Genomic DNA, 21096 nt, shown 5'->3' with positions numbered 1-21096 from the left:
ATTGTTTTTGCCCTTGCAGGAAGGGGGGTCCGGGGGCTCCCCCCGGCGCGGGTCCCGCTGGCCGGGGGTTGTAGGGGGGCAGCCCCCCCCCCCCCAAAGATTTTTTTAAATTCCGCAGCCCATTTCATAGGTAAAAAAAAAATTAAAAAATAAAAAAATGGACAAAAATGACCCTGACTGTTGTCAACGCACCCAGGGTCGGGTTGACCGGTGCCGCACCCGTGTCGAGTCACGTTGACGCGGATGCGGCACCCTGTTAGCCGAATCCCTGTGACATAGATAAAAGCATACAGGATAATGACACACCGGCAGATACACGCCACCCAAAGAAGAAGCCCTTATTAGTGGAATGAGTGGAAAGATCTTTATAGATGTCTATGTCCTATCCAACCAATTTGTATCATATGAACGAGACTCTTTTGGGTATTCAACATCCATCTTTGTCAATAAAAGAAATGTATAGAGAAGGAGGGTGCCAAGGCCTAGCAGTACAAAGCCTTGTCTTGTCAGGCAGTTGGATCCCATTCTTTCCATCAAACAAATGACCGGCATCACTTTCAGTGCCCAATATCTGGCAATATAGGAATGAAGGAATGGAGTGCACATAATAACAATCTCTTGGGATCGACAAAATATACTTATAGGTATTTCTTTTGTATTTTTTTACTTTTTTTGTATTCAAAGTATACCTATTGTGTATTTAGTCTTTAGTTCAGGCACATTTCATGTGCACTTGTTGAATTTTTAGATTTACTTAACATAGCATGTCCATTAGAGGGCCAGGACGGCCCGTTGCCCACCCCTACATTCATATATATAAAGGGTACTGTTCTATCTAGAAAACCCATTGGTTTTCAAATGTTTCCATAGATTGTTTTGTGGATCTAACCATGTCAATTTGATCTCCATAGTATTTTTAGCAAAGAACATGCATCATGTTAAGAGGTCATAATGTGTATACAAGTCGCTCTTTATTTTTTTAATGGAGTATACATTGCAAGTAGGACGGTCAATGGGTCGGGTACCCAACCCATCAGGATATACCTGAACCTGCCCAAATAACAAATTGCCGAGTTCGGGTTTTGCTGAGTCACGAAAATGGAATGCCAACTCCGGACCCACATAATTTCATAAATTTATTTTGATTAAAAATACATATAAAATACTCAGGTTGGGCCGGGTACCAGGCAAAAATCATGACCCAAACCCAGCCCGCATTATTCGGGTTGGCGCTTTTTCATGCCCATACCCAGGAATTCAGGTTCAGGTCGGGTACCCAATACAAACCCGACCAGTTGACAACCTTATATACAAGTTACTAAATTCTAAAAATCAACATACCACAATGTGCGAAAACTTAAAAAATAAAAAACAATTTTTGCATAAAAACAATTAGATCTAAAGTATGTTTCTTACTAAAATCATGACAAACACAACTACAAAGTATAATTGACTAAATAATACCACAAGTTGCAACTTTCTAGTAGAGTATGGTACACTCAAAGCAAATCTTTGTATATATATAATATTGTTTCTTCGGCTTCCTTACTAGATTATTGGTGCATTTCAGAATTTGATGTGCAAAAACAATGTCACTGGTACTATATGAAAAAATTGGTTATTTTGTATTTCTTGCGGTCTATTGATTTCATAAAAAGCAAAAAAGTAAAGAAGATTGCTTAATCTAGTGACAAGAACTAAATATCTTGGGTTTCACTTTTTCTCTTCTATAAGGATAAAATGTTGATCCTTTTATGGAATAATTCAAGCAAAGCTAGACACATTATTTATAAAGGATAAGGATTTCATGCATAATATATTCCTTTGTTCTACATCACCTCAAGTTCTAGATGACCAATTTCTTGACAAAGCCTCAAACGGTGAGATTTCATATGGTAATAGATAAATTTATAACTTGGCTCTTGATGCATCTAAAGTTTGAGGGGACTACATAAATAGTACGTATTAGTCAAGAGGGCATTCCTTATCTTCCCCATGTACTGTAGATCAAAATCTCTTTTGGATGTAGGTCCATTGATCTTATTGAATAGAAATTCAGATGTTTATATTTTTGAGAGATTGATGCATTAGATTTAAGATTAAGGCATTTACATCTCAGTAGTGTTCAACTATTTCTAGTGAAAAAAAGATACTTGAGTTCAATAACTTGCAGCTAGAAACTCACTTCTTGATGTTTACGTGATATTTGGTGTGCAGGCCAAGCAGATTCAGATTTCAAAGGAACATTACAGACTCTACATACTGGTTGATCAAGTTCATTGTACCTGCAAGAAGTCTCAAAAAATAAATAAGGAGTCCTTTCGATCATGGACAATTTCATTGTAGTATCAGATTAAAATATTATAATTTAAACAGTTAAAAGATCATTTTTAACATAATACCTGAAACAACACATGCTATTGAGAACCCCCGGCTTAAAGAAAAAAGGAGCAGAACCCAAAAAAGAAAACATTTTAAAAATTAGTCATTTCTAAGAGAGAAAATCTCAACAAGTAGGAACCACATTTTTTAAAGCCACCATCCCTAAGTATGGAATTCTCTGTGAAGCAACCCATTTCTTGTCGAGCTCTTATCTCATCTGAGTAAAATATTGAACGCATTCAAGATAATCTATCTTGACGAAGAAATCGGAGATTTTTTCTTTTTTCAAAAATGTGAAATGCAGACATGAATTAATAGATGTATGGAAAGAAGACTAAAGAACACAAAAAATGTTTTAATCAGTTTAAACTTCAAAATCAAGCAGCTGCTCTGATGAATGAACGATGGCACTCCAGTGACTGTAGTAGATAGCGGAATATTGCAAAAGGGGGTTCATATAGTACAACTAACAAAGACAGTTCTATAATGATGATAAATGCTGGAACTGCATGTCCTATTACAATTGTATATTAAAGTTACAACTTACAACTAGGTTGCATTAATTTCAATCTGTTAGAATTATATTCAAGTTATATTATGTCCTTGCAACTCCTCAGTCATAAGAAAACCACATCCTTTCGATCAATCAGTTCTCAGATGATGCACATGTTAAGTTTGAAGTTTTAACTTCTTTTTTTCTGTTAAGAAATTCAAAAGGGGAAACACCAAAAGGTCAACAGAAATAGGGGGGATTGTAATATTAAGTTCTATCACCTCATTCTGACATGATCTATATAGATACTGAGATAAGTATTTTTTGTTCTGCAGACATCGGGAAGTGTTTTTCTGTAACAGAAGGGACAATTGCAACCATCAAATGTTACCGCTTATAAATGAGGGTACTGATTCTGGTGGTTCTTTATAATGCTGCACTTTATTCATGAACACAGGAACGTTCTCTAGTGCAATCTTTGCATGGACACTGCTCTCAATATTGTGTATTCTTCACTGATTATGCAGCAAGAGTTACCTAAGAGCCATCAAACTTTACAGAAGGCCAAATATGTATATGTAAGTGGGACTGTAGATTAAAGACAAAATCAAATGCATTCCCAAGTGGTAGATCTAGCAATGTTGAATCCTGCTGAATGAAACATCTCCATCTTCACCACTATGATCATTCTTAACAATCTTATTGCGGTTAATTTTACACAAGGATCAACTTTTGCACTGTACGCACCTAATGTTCTTTTATATAACAATTTGGATTACAAAATCTGTCTGTACCCTTCTACTTATTCCTTCTCCCAGAATTCAACACATCAAGCATGGCAGCCAGGTTTACAGCCAAGCACTACAAGCTGAGATGGGAAACTCAAGGTCAAATTGATTTCTTTCATAGTCACTATAATTTGGCTAAATTTCAAAATATAAGCATCATTCTCCTTTTGTTATCTCACTAAGAACAATCCTTCACAGAATTCATCTAGTTAAGACCAAGAATAATCCTTTTTTTAAGATGTCTTAGGGCACTGATAATTGTTACCTATTAAGATGTACATTCATCAAGAGGTAACCTTTTCTCCTAGAAGAAATATTGGTTGATATTATTTCTAAAATATGGATTATTGACGATTGATCACACTTATTGTAACCTCAAGAAGCTTAATGTGAAGCTGAAATATAGGTGTAATTCTCTAAATGATCCTACACCATATCAATAACTTGCTGGAAACTTTATTTATTTTAAATCAACCCAGCCTAATGCACCACCTCAATCAGATTAGCACTAGAAACAATCAGTATATAAAGCTTTCCTGATCATGATATATTTTTCTATTATTTCCCCAGTGATTTGCAATTAGGGATGTAAACGGGTTGGAGCTAGGCATTACCAAGTCTGACTTAATCCGGTTTGGCCTAATCAGATTCAGATTCGGATTCGGTCTCAGATGGAAAAAAAATAAAACCAAACCCAGATTCTGCTAGCTTAAAATCCGGTATTTACACTTAATCAGGTCAGGTTTTTAGTCAGACTTAGGTTCGGGTTTGAATGCAAAAATTAATACCAAACCTGGATCCGTTTATTAATCGAATCCAGATTTGGCTACCAAACCCGCCTAACAGACTCAGATTCGGGTCGGGTGTCAGGTCGCAAACAACCCTATTTGCAACGCAGCGGCATGGTTAAACATTGTGCAAGCATAAGGTTTCATGTTTTCCATGGTGATCCTGAAAAGAAGGCATTGTTATCTTCATTGTATATGTCTGACCCGATCCATTTATGTAATGGATCGGGTCCAGATCCAGTTCATGTATTGTAAATTAACATTTTGTAAAAGGGTATTTTCGTACCCTAATGTTTTACACTTTATTTTAAATAGAATGAGAGGGCAGTCACGATCGACTGAACCCTCCTTCATCTGGAATCTCTCTCTCCCTCTCTTCTCTTCTCTCACTGTCAATTAGGATTTCCTTCTTTCATGGTATCAGAGCCAGGCGTGGATCTGCGTGAAGAAAGCCCAACGTGGATCTGTGTGAGTCTGCGTGAAGAAAGCCCAGCGTGGATCTGCGTGAGCCATGAATCTGTGTGAAGAAAGCCCAGATTCATCAGCCGTGAATCTGTGTGAGCAAATCCCAGCGTGAGTCCATCAGCGTCAGCAGAGTGGATTTATCAGCCGTGAATCTTGAAGAAAGCCCAGATTCATCAACCGTGAATCTGTGTGAATCAAATACCCAGCCGTGAATACCCAGCGTGAATCTGCGTGATTCTGGACCTTTCATCAGTGTGCTTCTACCAACTTCTGGACCTACCAGCCGTGAATCTCAAAGAATCACAGCATCAGCCGTGAATCTGTGTGAATCAAATACCCAGCCGTGAATACCCAGCGTGAATCTGCCTGATTCTGGACCTTTCATCAGTGTGCTTCTACCAACTTCTGGACCTATCAGCCGTGAATCTCAAAGAATCACAACATCAATCTGTGATTCTTTCATCAGGGTGTTTCTAACAACAAAATCTGTGTCTAATAAAATCAGGTTCCCCCTTTCCTTTGTGAAAATTCGATCCTCTTTCGATCTGTGGTTTAATTCCTGCTGTTTTCTTGTTGTTTTTCCTACAGTTAATCTGGGATTTTCCCTACTACCTGCTAATCATTGTTAATCTGCCTCTCTTGATCTGTGATTTCCTTCCTGTTGTTTTTCCTGCTGTTTTTTTCCGTGCATTGAATATGTGTTTCCCTGCTACCTGCTAATCACTGTCAATCTGTGATTTCTTTTTCTACTACTTTGTATTTTTGTTGATTCTAAACAGAACTGTCTGCTAGTAGCCATCTGTCTTTCCTCATCTGAAGAAGTTAGCCGAGTTCTTTGTTTTTTTTTTCATACCTAAGTGTCAGTTCAAGCATATTCATCAAATGGAATTTACTCACGGGCAATCATGTCTGTCCTCAAGTTTTCTTGGTCAACTAGTTTCTGAAAAATTGAATAACTGCAATTTCTTAACCTGGAAAAGACAGATTATTCCGTTTATAAAAAGTCAGGACCTCTCTGGTCACTTGGATGGATCGGTTCCACCGCCTCCAGAATTCCTTTCGCAAGAAAAGGCGGACGATAAAAGAGAACAATCTGTTGTTCTTCACAAGAATCCAGAATATGTTGCTTGGATGAAGAGAGATCAATCGCTAGTGGCATACATCACTTCAACTCTTTCACAGGAGGTCCTTATTGCTCTTCCTGCTGATTGTTCGGCAAAGGAACTGTGGGATACGTTAGTTCAAACATATTCACAAATTTTTGAGGCAAGAATTATGTTTCTTAAGCGAGAATTTCAAATGCTGAAGAAAGATTCCATGTCTATTATGGAATACCTGAATAAAATGAAAGGCATCACAGATCAGTTGGCGGTTGTTGGGTGTTTTGTCAGTGAAAAAGATAAAGTACAACAAACCTTGAGTGGATTGGGGTCAGACTATCATGTTATGACGACAACCTTACTATGTCTACCAGAACTTCCAAAGTTTGAAGATCTTCGTGCAAAATTATTGCAATATGAGATGAATCTGAAAGGTTCCTCTGAAACCTCTCATGGGAATTCCGGAACACAAGATGTGCTAGCTATGGGAATGAGTTATGGTCGAGGTAGAGGAAGTTCTTTTCGTGGAAAAGGAGGCCAAGGGAGAAATAACTATGGAGGTCGTGGCATTCTTCCAACACCCAATGTCCAGGGACAACGACCCATTCCCACCTGCTTCCTATGCAACAAGAAAGGGCACATTAAAGCGAATTGTTGGTTTAATCCCCAAAACAAAGGGAAAGCTCCACAAGCAGAGACTAAAAAGGATGGAGAAGTAAAAGAGTTACTGTTGGCAGCCTTGGCAGGATTAAATATGAAGCAAAATGACAAAGGAATTTGGTATGTCGACTCCGGAGCAGCTACTCATGTTACAGGTGGAAATGCCATTATACACATGTCAAAATCCTCTCTTAAACTTCCAAGTGTCATCCATGCTCCTAATATTCAAAAGAACATTGTTTCTGTCTCAAAACTTGTTGATGATGCTAATGCTTCAGTCGAATTTACTCCCTCTTTTGTTTATGTCAAGGATTTTCGCACGAGGAGGATATTCGCTGAAGGAAAACGATGGGGCAACATGTAACAGGTGTTATGATCCCCTGAGTAAGCGTGTCAAAATATCAAGGAATGTTATTTTTGATGAAATGAACTTTGCTGATCAGGATACTAATTCAACTATGGTGGATACTGATAACTCAAGCTCCAGCATTGAGGTATACTACCCATGGTTAAATTCAGAACTCTTCTCCAACGGTACAGTAGACTGTCCAGAAAATTGCAGTCAGAATGAGCCACATGAGGATTCAGCCAATGAGACTCAAACGAAGGAAACTGTCACATATGACTTGGAGCCAACAAGGTATAAGGGAATTGTGTACACTCGGCGAGAGAAAGAGCCCTCATTCATTCCTTGTACGAACACGGATCCATCTGGATCATCCGTTTCGCAGCAAATGGATATCAGAAGATCTTCACGGATTCGACATTCGCTTGACAGGTGGGTAAGTTATAAAAAAATTTCAATGGATTTTCTGTTATTCTTGACATCCATAAGTAAAGAGGATGAGCCTCTTATGTTCTAAAAAGCTGCGAGCTCTAGAAGATGGGTAGAAGCAATGAATGAAGAAATGGAGGCCTTACATGAATGTGGCACATGGGAGATTGTGCCTAGACCACTGAACAGAAATGTCGTTGGGTCAAAATGGGTGTACAAGATAAAATATAAACCAGATGGGAGCATCGAAAGGTACAAGGCTCGCCTTGTAGCCAAGGGATTCACACAAGAGGAAGGCCAAGACTTTGATGAAACTTTTAGTCCTGTTGTTAAGATGGGGACTATTCGTATTGTGTTGAGTCTAGCCATTAAACATGGATGGACATTGAGCCAGCTGGATGTAAAAAATGCTTTTCTGCACGGGGATTTAAAAGAAGAGGTCTACATGGAACAACCCACTGGGTATGCAGAACGAGACGCCAAAAAATATGTATGCAAATTAAAGAGAGCACTCTATGGTTTGAAACAAGTTTCTCGTTCCTGGTTCGACAGTTTTTCTCTAGAAATACAACGGCATGGCTTTTCTAGGTCTCTTCTGGATCACTCATTATTCATTCACAATGAACAAGGAGTTACTACTCTTCTGTTGATATATGTAGATGATATCATCATCACAGGGAATTGTAAAAGCCACATTGAGCAGGTGAAGAAGTTATTAAATCAGAGATTTAAGATGAAAGATTTGGGAGAGTTGCGATATTTTCTTGGAGTAGAAGTTGATAACAAGAATGATACACTTACCCTTACTCAACACAAATATACGCTGGACATTCTCGGCAGAGCAGGCATGACAGATTGTAAGCCGTTAACAACTCCAAGTGTCATTCATCAGAAATTGAGTTCGCAAGAAGGGGACATATATGGAGATCCCACTAAGTATCGCAGTTTAGTTGGCATGTTGCAATACCTGACTTTTACTAGACCCGACATAGTATATTCGGTTAATCAGGTATCCCAGTTTATGCATGAACCTCGTGTGTCACATATGGAGGCAGTCAAACGTATACTTCGCTACCTAAAGGGTACAGTGGGTGATGGGCTGGTATACAAAGGTAAGGAAGAATTAGATCCAGGCGGGGGCCATGAGATTGTTACTTATGCTGATGTTGATTGGGCGGGGGATCCAGACGAACGACGATCAGTATCCGGTTACTGCAGCTTCATTGGGCCAAACTTGGTATCCTAGAGCAGTAGAAAACAAAAGGCGGTTGCTAGATCGAGCACTGAGGCTGAATACAGATCGATGGCCACTGCCACGGCCGAGGGTACATGGATAAGACATCTTCTGATTGAAATGGGAGAGCCGATTGCTCGGTCACTGTTGTTGTGTGACAATCAAAGTGCCATCAACATGTCATTCAATCCCATTCACCATAGTCGAGCAAAGCACATTGAAATAGATCAACATTTTATTAGGAAAAAGGTTGAAGACAAAGAGATTGAGCCCATGTATGTGTCAACTAAAGAACAAGTTGCTGATATCCTCACTAAAGGGTTAACAAAGGATAGATTTTGGTTTTTGAAGAACAAGTTGTTCATGGTCCAACACCATGCACAACTTGAGGGAGGCTGAAAAGAAGGCATTGTTATCTTCATTGTATATGTCTGACCCGATCCATTTATGTAATGGATCGGGTCCAGATCCAGTTCATGTATTATAAATTAACATTTTGTAAAAGGGTATTTTCGTACCCTAATGTTTTACACTTTATTTTAAATAGAATGAGAGGGCAGTCACGATCGACTGAACCCTCCTTCATCTGGAATCTCTCTCTCCCTCTCTTCTCTTCTCTCACTGTCGATTAGGGTTTCCTTCTTTCAGATCACAATAGCCTAGAGAAGCATAATGCAAGGAAAGTCTTCAAGCATTTTGGGTTTTTACAAATCTAACAACCCACACTTTGATTATATGCCTTCTCAATTGCAACAACAAGTGTCACTATTTTGTCATATAACCAAAAGTTAAGGTGCACATAAAAAATAATGAGATTAATCGCCACATTCCCTGTCATTAGTATCTTCTCAGAACACTCGCTTCCAAAGACTTTCTGTCTTAAAGCCTCTTAATTCCCAGCATCTCAGAACACTCCTCTCATGTTGATGACGATTGGTCTTTCCTATCAAAGCCTCAACCATTTTTGCATGTGCACATGAAAGGAGGGACCGGCATTAGAAGAGGTACTTTAGGTCTCGTGTGGTGCTATTATGGGGTTAGATTCTATAAATTTTCCATGTGATATACAAATGACACTCATTAATATGCAACTCATGCCAGCTTGACAGGTATCTGCACAATTTTAAACGATAAGGATCTTAAGATAAACCCCTTATAACTAATACGCCTGGACTTCAAACTGTTTCTCTTTGTATTACGTTATCTTTAAAAATCATCAGCAATTAGTTGGTAATAGCGTAAAATTCACTCAGTTATGTGGGCTTTCAATAAAGACAGAGAAACAAAAAAAAAAGCGAAGTTGCCAAGAGCATGTCGTAACCAAGAGAACAGCAGGAAATCAAGGCTACGAACAAAAACAACAATTAACATATGTTACCAAATAAGTATAATTATGTCAAGTACCTTACAAGAGGAGAATCTATACGCTTCTCTTGCCTCAGTGCACTCAGTTTACTAGAATATGCCTTCTTCACTCGAGCCTCCATTCTTAACACCTAGGACAATAGCTGGATACAACAAATAAGAAGGTTTCCTCCCTTCAGAGTATAAAATAAACATAAATTCTCAGTGGCTACGCCCATGACATCATATCAAGCCCTTACAAGAAAAACAAAATCTAGCTATCAATTTTCAATGAGTGGCCAACATAAACATATCAAAGACAAACTCAAAATGCACACAATCTAATCTGTTTCTCATTACACGATTCAGCATGAACCAAACAGTCGGATGGTAAAGGAACCCATGAAATTTCTATCACATGTTCAACAAAACCTTAGAAAACTCACTTACATTGATACATACACATCTATCGCACCAACCCTCGAAGATAAAAGATTCCTGACCCATACTTTATCTAGATAAAGTTTAAGCACACACTATCAAAACAGGCACGTACCCAAAAAAAAAGGAAAAAAGCTAAAAACAACAAAACTGCAATAATCCCACAACTTGTACAAGACGTACACATAGAATAATTACTTCAAAGGACAAAACCAAAACAACAAACAATTTTTTAGAGAAGATTTTGAGGCACCAAATATCGGAAGTAGTGTTTAAATGAATCAAATGAAGCCTATGAACACTAAGCACCATTGCATCTTTGTTTCTTAGGGTTGGTTTAAAGGAGTAGTGAAGGTGGAGACATTGAGGAAGCAATTCTTTAGGCGTACGATCTTGGAGATTGAGCAGTGAAGAAACATACCTCAAAATTTACGGAGATTCATGGAATCTCATCTCGAGCTCAAGAGGAATTCCAGTCACAGGAACGCCCTGAGAGAGAGAGAGACTCCGACGCATTTAGGGAAACTTAAAAACGGTTTATAGCAATTTATGAATCCACGGCTCATTTTATTTTGCGTATTTGCAGATACATGCTTAACGTTTAAAAGTTTGTGTTTCACCACCACCTAGGCTAAAAAAATCACAGCTTCACTCAACGGCAGCAGGTGCCGGAAACTGTTTGACTGTCACCTATGGCACCACAAAACCACGTTTTAATTAAACGCATGTCACAACAGTAGTCCTCATCACAGAGCTGCAAATCCTGTGAAAAATATAAGAAGTACTGGGTAAGAATTAAAGATTCGTTATACGAATTCCTCTAAAAATCCAAATAGGCAAAAAAACATAAATCAAATTCATGTAAGTTTTTAGAGAAACATAACTACATAAATCTCATGATTCAATTATCATTTAAGCATTTAAAAGCAATTATCATGCAATAATAACATCTCACATGAAACATACCAAGTAAGAATCCATGAACTAATGCAGAAGAGTAATTATGTATTATTTCAATGCACATATATGAATAAATTATTAAGTTATTATCAGAGTTGGCTTTTACATCATGTCCCTATTAAATGCACATAAGTTTAGTTTCACTTTTCGTTAAAACCCGTGGATATTCAAAATGGGTACAACAAATTCTCAAAGTTCAAGATAGGTTCTCAGTTGTAGCTTAACATACAAATTGATATTTTATTACTGAGTTTCACACTTGTTCCTCGACCGATATAAAAAATCAATACCATCTATCAGAATATTAAAAATCAATATTTAATGTTGAGACACTAGAGAAATCAACATCTACTGATGTCACTTTCTTGGTATACCAATAACAACAGTTATATCCACAACACCATCCTCAGGCAAAATAGTTGAAAACTCTTTAAAATCGTAGCAATGAGGCGAACCACCATATCGAGTTCAGAGGCATTATCGCAACAGTTTCTCTAAAATCGTCATCCAGGATTCTCATACTATGAAAGGGACATTCAGAAAGAAAAAGTATTAATTACATTGTTTATCTCTTTTATCTTTTTAACAAAAGTCAAATTTTTTATAAAAAATTATTTTGCAAATCAACATGCAAAACACAACATGGGACCTAGCACGCCACAATTTTAACAATACAATTAATTTAGAAAACCAATAATTTCAAATGTAAATTTTGCAATGCATAACACTAATCTTAGAGCTATATATGCTCCTGACCCACATGACATATAGTGGTTTATATCTGACCACCGATGCATCTTACGTAAAATTCTTAGTGAACATGCACACACATAACTATTAAAACATGTCCACAATGCACATTCATTCACACACAATGAAGAATATACATATAAAACAATTTGTATATGCATATAAACATTTACTTGTAACATGCATTTCTGCTTTTATGATTCATTTCATGCACATGATCTACAACATCAAAATAACTTCATAATTTATGTGTTCATGATATGCACATCTATGCCAATATGATATTCAATTGCATAAGCATACATAACCAATAAACACTTTTGTGAATTCGGGCATGCTCGAGATACAAAACATAACTACCAAGCCATAATTATGCTACCCCATGCGCAGGACATCATTAGCAGATTGTTGGCAACATGTTTCTCATGCATAAACATGCAACCAATGATAATAGACAGCGGACAATGTTGCACATAAATGTGCAACATTGTTTTGCCCTATAACAACTCATATAAGCTAAAAAACAACACACTCATAAGCATTAAAGTAACTCGGCTGGCAGCATTAAGGACATAAAAATTCAGTCTATTCAAGACAGCATAACCATATTTTTTCTAACATAATGCTAACATAGATCAAAATCATAATGTCAAGGTTGTTTTGATGCCAACTTATATGGCAGCATCAAACAACCTAATGACAAAAGGAAAACACATGAATAGCTTGTTCTCAACACACACGGGGTCGGTTTATAAATTCAGGCATTAAGACATGGATTTTATCAAATCAGCACTAATGACGAGTTCTTGTTTTGATTCTTTTTGTTAACAACCAACTAAAATTTCCTGTGCAAAGATTTCTAAATAGTCACACACAGGTAAGTGAAATATCACATCAAATTTTGATTTTGTGAACTCGGTTTCGGAGAATCAATACATCAAGATAGTAGGCCAGTACAAGAAGAACTGCCAGGACAGATATGGGCAAGATCTGTCAAAGAAAAATGAAGTGACAGATCCGTTCAAATCTACCTACATAAACGCAGTAGATCTGATCAAGATTGTCCACTAACGAAGGCCTGCAAGTCTGTCCAGATTTACCTCTGTAAATACAATAAATCTAAACCAGATTTGCCATATATAGTTAACAATTTCTAAACTAAAACAAAACTGTAGTATAACAGATTTTTAAGCAAAAATAAAAACTGGTTTTAAATCAACCTAACCACTTCCAAATATAGTTTCTATAAAAAAAACAACTATGGTCAATCTTCATATGGCGTTAATATAACATTAATGATGTTGCAAAATACTTCTGTTATATATCCTTACAGAAATTGGCTCTAAATATTTTCTATTTGTCCAGCCAACAGATTTTTCATTACATGCAGAAATGTCTGATAGTTGATATATATATATATATATATATATATATATATATATATATATATATATATATTAAAATGATGACTTTCGGCTGGAAACAGATTGGATACAATCTGATCAGACCCATTTCTAGGCGAGAATTTGACCAAAAATACATCAATCCGATCACAAATCGCAACCAACATATCAGTTTAGAGAACATTAATTTTAATTACAATTCATAATATAGCTTAACAAATTCTGATTCTCATTACCACAACCCATATATTGAGCCTGTAAACAACCTTGATAATCATCCTAATAGTACACCAATTAATTGACAAATATAAGAAATATTTTGCAAAGCCTAATGACAGTCTTAAAACACATTAAATATGTCACCACTAATAGTAGCATGCTGAAAATCAGCGACACGTCTGGTTTGGATCAGATCTGATCCAAATCAGACCACTATACGTGAGCCACTGCATAGTTATATATATATATATATATATATATATATATATATATATATATATATATATATATATATATATATATATATATGTTTTTGTTGTAGACCTTGTATGGGTCAAATCTGAACTCAAATCGGAAATGCGTTGAAATATCCAAATGCATGGTTGATCCCTATATATATAGTCATTATGTTAAGAAGAAAACAATAGTTAAAACATGAATAAATAAAAGAAACCAACCATGTTTTCATAAAAAAATCATGTTTCACACCATCGTGCATTAAGGCATGTAATTGAACATGCCTAAGAAAAATTGGATTCATTATTTTTCATCTATGATCCCCACATAAATCTGATTTAAATTATTTCTTTCCATTTGAATCGATAGAAGAATTCATACCTTCGATTGGAAACAGAAAAATACCGAAAATATTCATCGGATGCCCGAAACGGAAGGAGACCCCTCTCCTTCTTCCTTCCTTTCATCTTATCTCTTTCTCCTCTCCCATGATTCTCTTTCTCTCCCTCTTTTTCTTTTCCTCTCTTTCTTTCTTTCTTCTAGCTTTTTTTTTTTGAATTAATATAGGGATTGGGATCCTCTAGAGGGTGTCGCCCCTCTAGAGTCTCATTCCTGCTGAGGATAAAGTTCTGCAAGTGTTACTCTATCTATCTTTCTAACTACTTTTTCTTTATCTATTATTTATTTTTTATTTATTTATCTTAATTACATTTAGGTCTTTCTAGAGGATGACGCCCCCTCTAAAATCCCTTTAAATAGGTAGAGTTCCACAATTATAGAATTCTACCATATCTAAAAAAAATAAATTTGTAGAATTAATTAAATATATATATATATATATTTAATCAATTATTTATTGACTAATAAATTTAAAAAAAATATCTCCACTCTCTAGGAGTCTTTTTAACTTGCAAATTCACTCAATTAAACCTTTATATTGAATTTAAAACTTTAAATTAGTTGGGCTTGAATTTTAGATCTAGATCCGGATCTAAAATCTAAATCCATATCCATGCCCAATATCCATATGGATCTCAACCTATACCAGATCCTAATTAATATGGGTCTGAGACTGGGTTCAAATCCATATCAACTTTGATCATACAGATTAGATCGAAACTGATCCAATCTAGAATCAATCATATCGAGGTGGTCATTTTTGAAAAAATATGATTTTTGAACCAACTGTAGCTCGAATTTAGAAAAACAAAATATCAATGTTTTTAGAATTTTGAGACGCATCTAATGATATATTACCTGAATTTCACCTTCGAATTTTGCCTAACTTTAACTCAAATTTTGCTCGATTTTAAAGGTCAAAAATAAAAAGTTTTACCAAATCTTAATTGGCTCGTTTAGATCTTATCAATGGGTCCTGGGCCACGCCCAGACTCAGCTAACTCCACCTAAAATCGAGGATTTCTACCAACTTTTAAAATACTTAGCCAATTTTTTCAGAAACCTCAGAATTTAAATGATAGAAAAATGCATGATATTACATTAACAGTGCTTTTAAGCAGTGAAAGTTGCGGTCAAAGGGCATTTTTTATACTTTATTGAGTTTTTTTAGTATGTTTGTATGTTGAGCATCTATCATATGTGTAATGAATGCTCAGCAAATATAACGCCGGTAAAAAATCCAACCTTTTTAAAACTCTTCCAAACCCAAAATTTTGAGAAAAAATTAAAACTTTTTATTTATTATAAAAATACACATGAGTCTCTAAAGTAATATCCCACAAGTTCATCTATGAACACATTTCAATCATCCATAAACATATCTCGATTGCGTTTATTACACTAAGGATGCACACATGTGAAAAAGATACAAAAATATGAAAGCCGACACTTATTTAAGGTTTAAGACAATTGAGTAGTTACGTAAGAATTCAAAAATTTTAAATCATAAGCATAATCATTACAAAAATAAAAAGACATGATTCATAAATCTTCTCATTCCAAAATATTACGCTTCTTAAAATTTACAGATCCATACATGAAAATCAAATCTTGATAAGTTTATAACCCTCCCAAAATGCATGGGTCCTCCAGAGACCGTACTAGGTAAGAGTGGAGCCTTCAGCCACACAACAACCTGCGTTTCACTTCAATCCTCCACGAGGTTATCTGTAAATATTGTAGGCCATCAACCAGATGCCCGTAAAAAACCAAAACTAAACGTGAAGAATGTAATTCAAGTTAAAAAGATGCAATCAAGTGAAATTCTTATCATTTTAGAATTGAGAGTCAAGAGAATCCACATCACAACAAGAACATGATATTCAATCACATATATCATCATTCATTGCATAGCATTCATAATTACATTATTTGTATGCATGAAACTCTAAATCAAATTCATTTTCATTAATGGCATTAAATTTTACAACCATTCACATCCATGACAAACATTTGCATAAATGTATAAAAGTGAGCAATTCATAGCATGCTTCGAAGTGAAGTAAAATGCAATCTCTCATGCAACACAACCATTCACTTTCTTTATGCTCAAAAGAAACATGTTCATGTCCAACTTATGACTAAGGAATGCATTGTTTTAATTATAAATTCACATATTTTTTCTCATAACATTTATGCACTTTGCATTCAAATATAATAATAGAACATGTCCTATCTTGACACTTCATGTATGCCTCACACACACACACAAGCACCTCATGTGCATCAACCAAGCCCTTGACTTGTAACAACAGGTCAAATCACATGACCAATCATAAACATGTTTTTTTCATTCACATATAATAAACTCGTATGCAATAATCATGCAAAACCTTAGAAGTCTCTATATGTTCACAATATATGATTACGCATATCAAAGCAGTTATCTTAAAAATCTAATTAATTATTTTTCTTGTTTATTCAAACCCATCTAGTACAACAGAGGGTATAGACATTCAGAAACAACCATATGGGTATTTATTATTCTATGTATTTTATTAGTCATCCTATAACTTAACTGGGTTTTTTCTGAGCGATTCAACCCTGTAGTGTAGCGGTTGGGAAAATAGACCCATGGTCCTAGGTCTTGGCCTACGCCAAACCAAAATTTCTGACGAAAAATCAAGCATGCATCTCTAACTCTGTAGAGTTGTGGTACTGTCACTTAGGACTCACTGGTTGATATATCCCTTAACCTCCATGGGACGGGGACAAAAGGCATTTTCAGCCTTCAAAAATACACATCCCATAAGGCTTGTACCACCCTTCCCTCTCTCAAGAGGACAAGAGATCGGGACAAACTCAGCCATCTCGGAGAGCCCAGCTTCATCGGCGCCTCAATTGGACCCATGGTCTGGGGTTATCTTTATTATTAAGTCATAGGTCAAAGCCAAACATTATAATCTCACCATAGAACCCTCTCATGCCCTCATGCATGAATATCAAAGTCTATGTCACTTGCATAATTCAAACTTACATGCTCTCATGCATGATATCGAAGTCTATACCACTTGCATAATTCAAACTTAGATGCTCTCATGCATGATATCAATGTCTATGCCACTTATATAATTCAAACTTACATACTCTTATGCATGATTCAATTCTAATGTGCTTTCATGCATGATTTGATTTCAACATGCTTAACACAAGATGCTTTCACATGAACTATTATGCATGCATAGATAATTCCATATTTTCATGTGCAAAACACATCACATCATAATTGCATAATGAGTAGGATATGCAGTAAAATGCATACATATTCACAAGCATGATATATTTATTTTAGACATACTTTCATGATACAATCTTAACATGCGTAACATACTTAATTCAAATATAATTTCATGCAAGCATTTAATACAACACATCAATTCATTCAACCATTCATTTTACAAGGCAATATCAAACATGTACCTGCAACAAACATACTCAAATATCTCGCTAACTAAAATCATGACAAGCATGATCTCTAAACTACAAAAATAAAATCACTTTTATTCTCATACATTCAAATCATGCTCAGCATGATCTCCGAACTACAATTATCACCAGTCCTAAATATCTACAACTAATCGAGTGAGTATGTAAGCTGGAGAGTGTTACAATTAAGAAAGTAATTAACCTATGATGCGCTTGCACCACTACTTACTATGGGTATTTACTCGATTTGCATGCTTTTATATTTGCATTTTTTCTTCTCTTAGCATCAAGCATCACGCAATATGCTTAGCTACGCACCTGTAACGTAGAATCATATTGACAATATAATACAATTCTAAATATTTTCTAGCAATGTGACTGTGCTACGAATTCAATGTACGTGCAAAATAACTTATAGATTTCTATCATACAACATGAATTACATTCTAAAATTTAATTTAGGAATCCTACCTTTGCGATGCGATGCAAGAAGTAATGGAACCCAAAATCTAACAAGTTTCGTAAAAAACAACACAAAATAGCTAGTCGTCCCCTCACAATGAGAGAGCTATAGTGTTGGACAAACAATGATAACTTTCATCTAAATATGCTTTCGCACATGAGTGATAAAAATCAAAACGTAAATCAGTAATTCGGTTGGCAAAACCGCAAAGCAATACCCTGACAAGTCCAAACAAGATTGGACAGTTGTGTGGAGTATCTCCACAAGTCTTCGCACTGCCCAAAACATCGCCCCCACGGTGGCATGAAAACCAAGGCACTCGATTTCAATAAAATTTATTATATACCTATGGGAACCAAATCTAAAACAATAAAATATATCAGGGAAGAGCTATCAGAGTGAGGGACACCCCTGCGGTTAATTCAAAAGTGGCATCTCTGTCTCGGATCGGCGACACACATCAAGTTCTTGGCATCCCACATCTGCTGTGTTAGTTCGAGCAATGTGAGAGCCTAGTATAGTTGGTATCATTTGGATGCAAGAGGGGCAAAACCCACCATGAAGAAAGGCTGACACGAGGATGGAATCAGGTTCACGGAGAGTTTCCTCAAATATGAGTTCAGTTGGCCTGAAAATCTCAGGCAGCATGCAACACCAGACATGGTCGTAGAGTGGTTCGGGTGGGGAACCGTAGACAGCAACCCGAAGGCAGACACCACCTGTGAGCAGCATAGACAGGCATCAATTCTGTCATCGGAACCTGAGAGCCTCCGAGGGGGCACACTACTCCTAGTTGCTAGGTTCGAGCGACGATGGGAGAGTCGAGCTCAAGCTCATCTCGATCTTTGGCAGAACACCGAAGGAAACAGGGGAAAACATCATAGGTCAAGTGAATCAGGGAGAACAGAGAAATAGAGAGGCCACCACGAACAAGGGGAAGCTCGATGGAAAGGGCCTCAGGTGGTTATGTGGCAAATTTCCAAATTGAGCACGAAGGGGGAAATCACCCGACTGGAACAACAGAGGTAAGGGGAAATGCCCAGAGAGAGAGAGAGTCACCCCTGGGCGGTGGCTCTGTTCCCGACAGAACCTGGACACCCGTGTGACTTCCGGTAGAAACCAGAAGTAGGCGGGTGCACCTCCGATGGCTGGCGCTGGAAGGAGGGGGGTAATGGTGGCTCTTACCACCACTGGTGACCCAAAAACAAGGGTTGCAGAGAGGAGGAGGGAGAGAGAAAGAAGGTTACCTGGCAATAGTCAAGGGTCTTGACATTGTGGCAGTAGCGTCCGACGAGAAGGACAGACAGTGAAGGTAGTCAGCGGCGTCGGATTGCTGCAGGGAGAGGCTGGTCTTCGATCGACGCCCGAGCAGAGAGGAGAGAAGGAGAAGGGAAGAAAAGAAAAGGAGTTGAGGATTTTGGCTGAATGAGAAAGAAAGTAGAACCAGAAAGGGGTCTGGGGTTTGTTTATTGAGTGAATGGTTTGGGGTTCGGATCGGACCCGGTTTGGGTCTGGTTCGGTCCCAAACGAAAAGTCAATAAAATAAAGAAAATAAATAAATAATAATAATAATAACAGAAATAAAATAGCTTGAATCTAACCTAATTAGCTAATACAATTTATTTTTAACCAATATATAAAAATTCACCATTAGGTTAGCATGAAATCTTTGTTTTATCGTGTAAAACACGTAAAACTTTATATTTCGTTTGATTCTGATTGGATCCAACCAGTATAGAGTTCAGATCCATTCTAAATCCCCATATTTTATTTTTGCAAGAGTTTCTTACATTTTATTCGCATTAATTAGTCATCTAATTTTAAATAGTTCAAGGGTTCTGATATTTTTGAAAATAGCAATTTATTGATTAGTGTTTTTTTCATAAATTATTTTATGACTAAAATGCTCTTTTTATAGAATTTCTTCTTAAACTATCAAAATACATTTAACTATGTCCAAAACACTTCAATAACACCCCGATAGGTCATAATTTACTAAAATAATTAGTTTAATTGTTAGATTAAATATTTTAAATATTACTTTTGATTATAATGACCAAAATACCCTTTATTCAGATTTGTTTCAAAAATCACCAAACAGTCTAGTTAAGTTCAAAAGATATTTAAAATACCTAGATGAGTTTGTGACTCTTTAAAATGATTAATTTTCATGATAATTGAATATTTTAATAATATTTTATTTACAATAATTATTAAAATGACCAATTTATCTTTTTTTTGTCAGACAGATATAATTAAACATATAAACATACAAAATTTACAATAAAAGATAAAAAGTATATTTTTAGCTCAAAATAAAACAATTCCTTTATTTGTTTTCTCTTAAAAATTTATAGGTTTTTACAACAAATGTGTGTTTTCATCAAGCACCTATGGATTAAGCAGCTACCACGCACACACACACTCTCAAATACTTTTGGTCAGGGTGAGCAGTCCCAAACCTCAGGTCAGGGTCCTTGGCTAGTATTATCCTCATGCCATTTTTTTCTCAAAGAAATGTCATGCAGCATCTCGAGACATACCCATATTTTTTTGACATACGGACTGCTACTTTCAAATACTTCGCAGTAAGTGTAAGTTCACATCTTTTGGTTTTCTCTATCCAACCATATACGTTAAGAGTGGTGGTTATTCAAAGCTTGGTGGGAGGGAGCCTAACTACAGGACCTTTAAGGATGGTCCAGGCCA

General features: G+C 36.4%; 1 protein-coding gene across 4 annotated transcripts in view; it reads right to left on the bottom strand.

The window, feature by feature from the left end:
- The window catches only part of LOC149843878 (zinc ion binding protein), a 67823-nt gene extending 48014 nt beyond the window's left edge, over positions 1-19809 (bottom strand). Inside the window, exons 1-3 of one of the 4 annotated variants that reach the window (XM_090000124.1) lie at positions 19635-19809; positions 10090-10193; positions 2186-2285 (exon numbers count right to left, since the gene is read on the bottom strand). In XM_090000124.1, coding sequence (XP_089856250.1) covers positions 2186-2285; positions 10090-10172 — 183 coding nt within the window. In that variant the 5' untranslated portion in view covers positions 10173-10193; positions 19635-19809. Of the gene's footprint in view, positions 1-2185; positions 2286-10089; positions 10194-10479; positions 10535-16035; positions 16269-19634 lie in introns of those variants that run through there. The other 3 variants (XM_090000127.1, XM_090000126.1, XM_090000125.1) reach the window with 3 other exon arrangements.
- Positions 19810-21096: the final 1287 nt, after the last annotated feature.

This window comes from Nuphar pumila, chromosome 3, assembly GCF_984573655.1.
Source record: "Nuphar pumila chromosome 3, dmNupPumi1.hap1.1, whole genome shotgun sequence".
Taxonomy (NCBI): Eukaryota; Viridiplantae; Streptophyta; class Magnoliopsida; order Nymphaeales; family Nymphaeaceae; genus Nuphar; species Nuphar pumila.
This window is presented reverse-complemented; position numbering and strand designations above follow the sequence as displayed.